At 36.0% G+C, this 10,147-nt stretch overlaps 1 protein-coding gene across 1 annotated transcript; it reads right to left on the bottom strand.

Moving 5' to 3' along the window:
* Positions 1-489: 489 nt before the first annotated feature.
* Positions 490-9,443, bottom strand: LOC143358508 (uncharacterized). Its single transcript, XM_076795678.1, has 3 exons — positions 9,340-9,443; positions 2,102-2,563; positions 490-1,499 (listed from the first exon to the last, which is right to left on the bottom strand). Exons 1-3 carry the CDS (start codon positions 9,352-9,354, stop codon positions 1,404-1,406), a joined length of 573 nt encoding a protein of 190 aa, XP_076651793.1. The 5' UTR covers positions 9,355-9,443; the 3' UTR covers positions 490-1,403.
* Positions 9,444-10,147: the final 704 nt, after the last annotated feature.

Below are 10,147 nucleotides of genomic sequence, written 5' to 3'. Positions count from 1 at the left end.
ATTATCGAGTACGACTGATAAACATGCTTGGTTATGTATGGAATAATTTACCTATTTCAATTTTGTGCAATGCCAATAATCACTCTTAATCGTATATCGAACGCGTTATCGCAATTGAATTCAAAGGAATTTTCAATGTGACTGATTAAAAAGTAAAATATTATTTTTAATATTTACACATATAGAAGTATTATTAAGAAAATTCTAAATTATTCGTAGTAGAAATTGCAGAGGAAATTTGCCTATAACGAAAAGAGCACTCGGGATTGTTTTTAGGCATATAGTTCCCAGAGTACGCGCTTTTCGAATTATTTTTGATAAAAAATTAATTAGTCGAATGTTTAGAAAAATGATTATAATGCTAACCTTGATTACAAATAAAAGCTTGAATAGTTGAATCTATAATGTGAAGTAACATATGAAAGTGACAGTAACTAAATTATAATGCATAAATTACTGTATCAAGAGTGATTCTCTGTTTCATTGGTATTTAAAAAAATGTGATATATAGCCCCCTCGCAGGGAAACTGTATTCGAAAAATTTCTGTAAAATCGTTTTGTCAAAGTGTCCGAAACTTTTGTTGTAAAATTATGTTATTAACTTCGATGCAAAATTAGTGATGTGTATACGAGCGAAACTTTAACACGTATGTTTAAACATTATAATTAGTCATAGAGAAATTTATTTTCGAAGTAACTGTTTCGTTTCCACAAATATTTACCCTATCTTCCAATTAATTTTTTTAGAAATAAAATTGTTTTAACATAAATTATATCTTCGTTGTGGAGTGTAGCCTACTGATAACAATTTATTTTGAAGAAAAAAATTGTCCCTGGACCTTAGGTTTATCTTTGAGAACTGATAAAAACAGACAAAGGGTTTCTACAAAAGTACAAATATATTTATTAAAATACACGTACACAGATTACAATCATTTGCACTTGCATCAATACGCCTTAAAAGTTTATCAATGGATATTGACACACTCATTTTCAGAAACGTAAATGCCAAAGCTATGTTCGAACAGATTTCTCTTTTAGTTTAAATCAATCAATTAAAAAACTGATGCAGCAGAATAGAAAGTTTATAGTCGAACATATTTATACTTCAAATATTTCGGTTAGTTTCTCAAGAAATTTTGCAGGGATAGTGAGCCGGTAGTTCAAGGTACTGCAGATAAGTAGCTAGGAATGTACAAAGCTAAATAGTATCGACATCTAAATCTATTCACGGAGCCTATAATGATTAATAGCGGTAACATTTGTATCACCTGCTGCAGGACTCAACGTTCACGAGATCTCGTAATCGATGACGTATGGTTTAAAACAAACTCCCGGTAGTTTGAGATTCATGTTTTGAGTATTTCGTTCGCAGGAAACGAGTTTACGCGAGGTACCGCTATTTAATAGGGACCACCGGAACTTGATGGTGGAGCACCATAATTGTCTGAGGGTGGCGACTGCGGGGGTGGTCCGTATTCTGCGCTTTGTTGCTCTTTCTGAAAAACAGAAAAATAATAAATAGCACCATTATCTTCGTCTATTTTCTTTCGATTATCTTAACACATATCTGGCCAGCATTTCCTCTCAAAATGCCATTTTTAAACAATTTCTTTCAGACATCATCCACTAAATTCTTCTATATAGCTCGGTAGAAAAACGGAAATTTGGTTCACTTTTAGAAAAGTTATTTTATTATCGAAGTTTCAATATCATGAGTAATGTTTTTATACGACACCCTATATATTTTCGTCGATATTCTTAGAGAGCGTAAAAAGACGAATCCAACGACTACCATGATCGTACTGTTACGATCATTGGATCTCGAGATACACGTGTCTGAAAGGTAAAATATTTTATGTTTTCAGACACGTATATCTCGAGATTAAATGATCGTAACAGTACGGTCATGGTAGTCGTTGGATTCGTCTTTTTACGCTCTCCAAGAATATCGATTAAAATATATAGGGTGTCGTATAAAAATATACTGATGAAAGCAGTAAAGAAGGTAGACACATAAGGTTATACACTCTTGACGGTGAAAGAGATAAGGGGAGAAAGAAATGATAGTGACTGTCGGATAGCTTCTCGAAATCCTCACCTGTGTCTTGTATCTGATGAAGTAGACCTCCGGTTTGCTGGGTTGCGTTGGCGCCTGTGTCGGTAGAACCACTTCCGGTGCCTCTTCCGGTTTCTTCACGAGGACATAGATCAAAGTCTTCTCTTCATCTTGAGGCGGCAACGGTGGCAGAGCCGGGGCAGTTGGTGTTGGTGGCGTTGGTGCCTTTATGAAGACGATCTTGTAATGTTTCTGGGGTGCTGCTGCGGGTGGTATGTATTTTGGTGGCTTGTATTCCGGAGCTTCCGGTGGTGGCACGTGGACGTACACGTGCTTGTGAACGACGGGTTGCTGTTGAGGTGGCCCATAACGATCCGGAAGCGATGGGGGACCATAACTACCTGGTCCACTTGGACCACCGCCGCTTGGGGGCGGGAAGTATGAACTTGGTGGTTCTGGAGCTGGCTTCGAGTATACTGTGGTAGCTACCAGTAGCACCGTCGTCTGAAATTTAATGCATCATGATCAGCACTTGAATAGCGTACGGTGACCTGCCCAATGAACGAACATAATTCGTATTAATCTAAAATAATTCATGACGCCCTCTGCATGTTGAAATATTATACAGCAATTCTTTTGCAAGTTCACTGATGTCTTGCGGAAGAGATCTTTTTCTATAACACACTTCATTCATTTACTTAACCGCCGTCCGAACGACATCCCACATATTCAAAGTAAGTATTGTTATCATGAGATTAGTAATTTGTATTTATGACAATACATGCTAATGTATATTATTTTTAGTCTATTAAAATTATTGAAGAAACAAAGGATGTTATATTTGGTTTCTATTTCCTGTGAACAAGGTAGAAAGTTTTTATTTTGCATAGAATGGTTGATCAAATTATTATAGTGTGAAAACGCATTATTTCAGCATGAGATGAATAATGTTGTCTACAGTGCTGCTAAATGTGCATTTGTTATATGCGAACATCAATAATGATAAGAGCGTAGCTGGACATTCATTTAAAAATTGTTTGTGGTTCTAGTATTTTGATCACCTGTTTAATTAATCGTACGATAGTAACAGAAGTTTTGTAATTTTGACGAGTGTAATAATCTTGAAGTGGAACAGTAAGAAAAACCAGTCGGCCACGTTACAGATTGAATTCCCGGTTGCCCGCAGATACCCGAAAGTAAGATGTGCAGTAAAAATTGAGAAAGTGGATTCTTCGTGGTGCAACGTGTCCTTCAGCACGAGAAATTGGTAATGCGTGATCATCGACGTCGATTTGTTTAATGTCTCTTTGAACACTTTCATATGCCAAAGAAATGACAAATGTCAGCGGCAATCTTTCAAAGTTCAAACTTTGCATTTTATATTAATCGATGTATTAACAAATAAAAAATGTTAAAACGAAAGTAACCATCAATTTTTGTAAATTTAGACCGTAAAAAATTATTAATAAATTAATTTTGTTGTGTATTTTTTAACGTATTCAGACAATATATTGTGCACATTTGTTTAAATTATTGTGGCCAATACGTTATACACATTCTTTAAATTAATATAAATAATTCGTTATACACATTCTTCAAATTATTTTGAACAATAACACGGTTTTCCAATTAATTTAAACGTAATCCATACATTTTCAATCAATTGAAGGTTATTGATTCTTTATTGCTAGATAATTTTTTACAAATTTACATGTTTCAATTTCGAACAGAATATTCAAATAAAAATGTACATATATATGTATGTACATATTGTATTTATTTTGGAGTAAATTAAAATAGTGAAACTTATTCGTGAAACTATGTATAAATTTTAATATGCCATATCGAAAGAGTTAATTGAAAAAACCATAGGTGATCATCAAAATTAATCAGTCGGAGCTACTACTTTGGCAGTTATTAAGATGAAGTAGCACCTTTCGCTTCGATAAAAAGTTAATTCGTGTGAAAAAATACAAAATAAATGAATTTTTATTCGGAACTCTTCGTATCGGTAACGATAACTTATGGTGACTGATATTAAATTTCATTTTTTATCACGCATACATCTTCGAGAGATGAAAGGTTTATTAGTATCGAATTAACAGGAAGTTTTATGTGATTTCTTCTTCATTAGTAATGTCGTATATTATTTAATGCTTAGCGTGAATAATTTCTTTCATCTTTTTCGCCTGCTTCTCGTATTAACAACAGTAGAATCTTTCAAAAAATATTTCATTATTTATTGTGAAAAATTAAAATTTCGAGAAATGATTAAAAAGATTATTAAACAAAGTTTTAAATTAAATAATAGCAGCACACGATACTTTTCCCCTAATGTTTCAGTCGAACATTATCGAAATGTTTCATCGAAAGAGAATCGTCTTTTCCGAACAAAGTAAAGGGGTATCATTATGTACAGAGTCAGCGTAATTAAGCTATCGCGCTAATTATTTCCAGCGGGTACATCTGAAAAAATAGCCGGCACATTTTACTTTTACTTTCGGGTTCTGGCTTTCTCCTTTCGAGACTGCTCGTTGTATTATTTTTTCTTTCCCTTCAACATCGAAGAATTCATTGTATCGCGTTGTTTCTGGTTAGTTAATCCTTAATTCATTTGATTATGAAATTTATTGAATAACTTGTGAATAACTAATGAAATACCTTTCCCGTAAACTGGTTGCCGTTTACTATCGTTCGCTCACTTCTATTCGTCGACAACAACACTGCTTGTTCATTATACTTTAAATAAAAAAATATAACGGAACAAAGAACTAAATTATTTTAGTTTCAATACTGCTGTAGCATCTCAATTAACACTGAACCTACAAAAATGTGTTTTAAAATATTGATAATTATCCGAACTGGTCAGCAGGACGTGACTGTTCGGATAATGGAGGCTGTACCGAATCGTGGATTAAACGAGCAAACGTGACGCAAATCGCATCGTGTTTGGACTCGTTTTAATCAGAAAAACGTCGCAAATAGATCCGCAAAAATTCGCAAACAATTAATTGAAACTAAACAAATGTCTTCATCATACTTCCACCATTAACTGAAGAATATCTCGGTAATTATTACTTTGTCACCCCACATGCCTTAATACTTTTTTCCTCGGTATTCGATACTCTTTCAAATCGCATACTCAGAAATCACACATTATGACACCAAAACTCAAGGTCACCTTTGTATCTGGATAATAAAGTGAAATCTAAAAAAAAAGAAAACTAATTTGTTTCACTAAATCAAATATAAAACCGGTTAATGTGTACCGACTTTTGTACGAAACATTATTTGATGCAAGAAGTACGAGTAATTTCCGGGTGGTACGGTTAAGTGACGCCCTGTGCGGCCTTTGGAGAAAACGTACAATGAATAGGAATTTTCGGTATTTTTTTCGATGAAATTCTGAACGACGAAGAATGTCTACAACCACAACGTAAATAGTACAGTGCAAGGGGTTAAGTTACGGATCGCATAATGTCGGCCGGTCCGACGATAGTGCGAGCGCCAGTAGTGTGCAGCAGCGGCAAGTTATTACGGTAAACGCGACCGTCGCGAAGTGTTCTTTTTTTTCCACAGGAAGCAATAGACATAGTAATCGGTGCGGAAGGATAATGAAACGGTCGTTGAGCACCGAACCACGGCGAACAGTGAAATTTTCTCGAAGATGCGCGAACTAGTTAAACAGCCATCAAGATCGGCGTTGCGTATTAGGAGAAGACCGGTTACGTAAACATTAGAATTTAACATGGTAGAAAATCGGTTGCGAAACTGCTGGGAGCGTACCGTGGTACCCTCGTTGCGTTTTCTGGTACATATCTACGTGAGGACGAGACAGTCTGTACACGGAATACGCGATTAACTTTCATCGGGAAAACCATTTCGGGGCTTTCGAACGACCATAACACAGTCTGGTGGAAAAGCACGGGCGTGCTCAGGAAGTTATAGCGTGCTCTGTTACAAAGAAACAGTTATAGCGCGCAATCCTCGCACATTTCTCAGGGAAAAAATTCACTGATTATTTATACTACCAGGTTGCAGGCTTGGGCATTATCGAAATAAATTATTTGACAAATAATCGCTAAGATAATATATTATCTTATTTGGCTACATTTGAAATATAATTTAATATACATGGTGTCCGAAAAATGTACTTCCTTGAGGGGGGTGATTTTCCCGAGGTTATTTGAAATAACTTTTTCCTTTGCGAAAATGTTCTCCGCAGCTTCGTTCACGAGTTATTAACGAAAAACACGGACCAATCAGGGCGCGACAAAAGCAGACGGACTCTGGCACAGCGGAAGGTTTCGCTGAACGCGGCGTTGGCATTGGCCGAGCCGCAATCCGTCCGCTGTAGCCGCACTCTGATTGGTCCATGTTTTTTCGTTAATAACTTCTTAACGAAGCTTAGGAGAAGATTTTCGCAAAGGAAAAAGTTACTTCAAATGACCCCGGGAATCACCTCTTTCAAGAAAGTACAGTTCTGGGACACCCTGTATAATAAATAATAACTTCAATATTGTAAATAATTTTCTAATCATATGTTAGTTTATCTGAACAATCGAATAATTTTCGAAAAATTATTTCACAACGTCAAACGAAATACAAATAACTTTTCATTTCATCTTTCATTTTACCAAATAATTCGGCAACACTGAAATTATAGTAACACTGACACGGTCTAACAAGCGATTGCGTAAAAAGCGGACGTCCGAAATAATTTTGCAACGCTGCCAAACAAGTAAACGTTTTCTCTGAAAAAGTCAATTCGAAAAGCAATCATTCTTTTCTTTTTACAACGCGATTCGAATTGTAAAAGAGTGCGACGAAATGGAACTAAAGTATCACTTAAAGACGCGTTCCCGCCGACACGGTTCTTTGGAATAAATTTCTTTGAGCGAATCGCCTTGTTAATTCCCCGGCGATTTAGAGCGTAAAATGAACTCGCGCAGCGCAGATTATCGCACATTATCATAAATCAGAATTCTTTCGACTCGATTTCTTTCGACCTGCTAAGGTGCTGCGAGTTAACACTTCGTTTGAAAAGGAAAATTCAACTGTTTTTTTTCGTCCCATCTGTTTAAACGAATCATTTAGAAATTATTTTCTTATCGTAAAACAAGCTTTAAACAAATCAATGGATACTTGAAGAAATGTGGATATTGTTAATTCCGGATCAATAAAAATTCCGATGCAATAACGATGTTAGTTTCTATTCGCTGTGTATTGTAATTATACATTGCAAAAATGCAATTAGCTATTGCTTTTCTCTTTTTGGTGCTGCTCTCTACTACTTGGATTTCACATTTTTATGCGTATTTGACAAAAAATGAGTGAGTAAAACAAAAAAGTAAAACATTTAAAGATTTTAGGAATACTGTTGTGTTATCCTTAATTTATTCTAATAAAGAATTGTGGATAAGATAGTTTTATTTTGTAGTAAGTATAGGAATTGTAAAAATATTGAAAATGAGTGAATCAAATGCAAAACAGTGTGCAAATTTAAAGAGTACAAAAATAACAAATTATTCTCATTAATTGTGAGCAACCTGCAATTAATGCAAAATTTTATATTTTACACAAAAATCCGCAATCTACATACAATTAAAAGAAATGATCAGTTGCACCTTTGTTTCACGTTTTTCGTGGATAATGTTCGTTTATAAATTGCGAGTTTCTCGGAGAAAGAATAAAATTTGGTAGAAAAAGGAAGAAGTTCAAGTGAAAGAAATTTATAACTGCGCCGTGAAATGTGCGAGTGAAATTGCGACATTTATGGAACGTCCAGAAAGGTCCAAAGTGGTGAGAACCGGTCATCGGTATCGCAGTAAAAGTATTGAAAAATGGAGTCGTCGGAGATCGTGGGATCCAATGAAATATATTGCACGTTCGATTACGAGTTGCGAAACCAATGTGAAGAAAACAAAAAAAAAAACAAAACCGTACGATTTTGAACGACTACTTTCACTGTAATTCACTGTACGCACAAAGAGAAGATTATCTACTCGATCTATCACGATACCGTGATGAAAAGTAAAATTTTCGTGTGCTGAATGGAACGTGCTTAAGCAAAATAATTGTGAAAGGGAAAATTGAGAATAAGATAAAAAAGAATATCGTCTCATTAATATACAAAACTGTGATTGCAAAGATGCCACTATGATCGAATATAATTCTGCACATTGTTAAAAAATAGTTATAAATAATTAAAAAAAAAGTCTCAAAAAATGCCACGCATTCGAACGCCTGTGAAAAATTCGAAAAATTTTTTTCGCGCCTGAAACTACTACAGATTGGAAGATCGAAGCTTCCTCTTTACAATGACACCGTAAACATCGATGTACGACTTTTTTTAGACGTTTTATCAAATTTTATATGAGAACTGTGCTGGCAGCTTTACAGTAGTATAAGTTCCGCCACGAGGGCTTCACCGAACTAGTGCCTCATTTTTGTTCCATAAAACGGTGAAAAAAAATCGCACATAAATGTTTAAGGGGCCGTTTGAAAAAGGAAAATTCAATCTTTCGATCTGTGGTGGTTTCATTCGCGAGAAAAAATGTTGAGAGTTTCTGAGGACGTTTAAGTTTGCAGGGTTTTTCCCACCTGTTGCGTCGTGTTTATTAATTATTCAATTGCTAATGCACTATTGATGTTTACAAAATTATCACGCTTTAAACGTCGTCGATTTGTCAAAAGTCAGAAATGTTTAAATACTTTCTGGATCCACTGTATTCTGTTTATAATCAACAAATTCACAAAAGAGAAAATGAACTAATTCAAACACCTAACGGTGTACGAAAAACTCGAAGAGTGCTTGAAACTGTTTAGCAACTGCATACTGTATCTTTCATGGGCCGCGAACCCTTACCTTGAAATGACGTCGCGGGTTATGGTGGTGAAACTTTGATTATTTTCAACAATGCGGAATAACGATCGATGTTACACTGATTTTAATGTAATACAAATTTATCTCCCGTCGTTGCGTGTTTAGAAGGTCGGATGGAATGATACGTTTCGATGAAAAACATCGGAATGAAATTGTAAGGCGAGGGGTTAATGGCGACAATGTTTCGCGACTCGTTGCGAAGGGTGCACTGACAGGCTCGGTTCGTTGAGTTTACGAGCCTCTTAGGTGAGGCATGTTCACTTTCAATTGAACGCGAACGATCCTAAGGACGTCGAGCACGACCGGCCGATTTAATTTCGTGTAATATGTTTCTGTGAAGAGTACGGTTCACCGATAGTTCGTAGCCACAGTGTGGGAGCGGATGTGGACTCACCAGGTAGAACAACATGCTCTCTCGTTGGATTTCGCGGCGACTAAGAGGGTAACGAAGCCGAAACGTGGACGTTGCAAAGAGGAACGTCTTTCACTGGCGATCTTTCACCGTTGTGTTGGCCGGATCGACACATTCGGACTTTTATACGGGCCCGAAGAGGGGAAAAGGAGCATCCTCGATCTCTTTCTTCGCCTGTTCAATCATCGATCGGTCGATCTTCGTCCGCAGGACTACGTAACCCTGATCTTATTACGATTAACGGCATCCCCCCGAATTCTTTTTTCTCCCCGCTCGGATTGCCTACCGTCACAGACAAGAAATTTACAACCATAGTTTCGGAAACGTTGCGCCATCGGCAGCGACTAGTATGCAACTGCAAACAAAAGGTCTCACTTAGCGGATCACTTATTTAGACCATTCGAACACTGTGTTGCGTTAAGACGTAGCTTTTTTGTAGCGAATTTTCCGTTAGTCTGTCGCGAATGTTGTCGGTGGAGAAGGAGACTTTAGAAATTTGTTCTGTATTTTTGTGATTGCTATTTTTTCCCCGTTTGGATTTTAGAGTGGCTTAAAATTTGCACAAGTAGAAATACGTGTAGCATTGTGACAAATCATTGAAGTTATATTAAATTTCTTTAATTTCTTACTATTTTAAATTCCGCCCACTCATTTTTGTTATAAATGTTTAAAATCTGCAGTCTAGGAATCAACCAATTGCTGAATAGAAATTATACCGTTGCTCAAAAATTTAAATAATATTTTGTTTATCTTTTTTTTTGTGCCTTAAAGTTTTCATTATAATTTTATG

This window comes from Halictus rubicundus, chromosome 1 (genome assembly GCF_050948215.1).
Source record: "Halictus rubicundus isolate RS-2024b chromosome 1, iyHalRubi1_principal, whole genome shotgun sequence".
In the NCBI taxonomy this organism is placed as follows: domain Eukaryota; kingdom Metazoa; phylum Arthropoda; class Insecta; order Hymenoptera; family Halictidae; genus Halictus; species Halictus rubicundus.
Note: the sequence above shows the minus strand (reverse complement) of the source record. Positions and strands in the feature narration are given on the sequence as shown.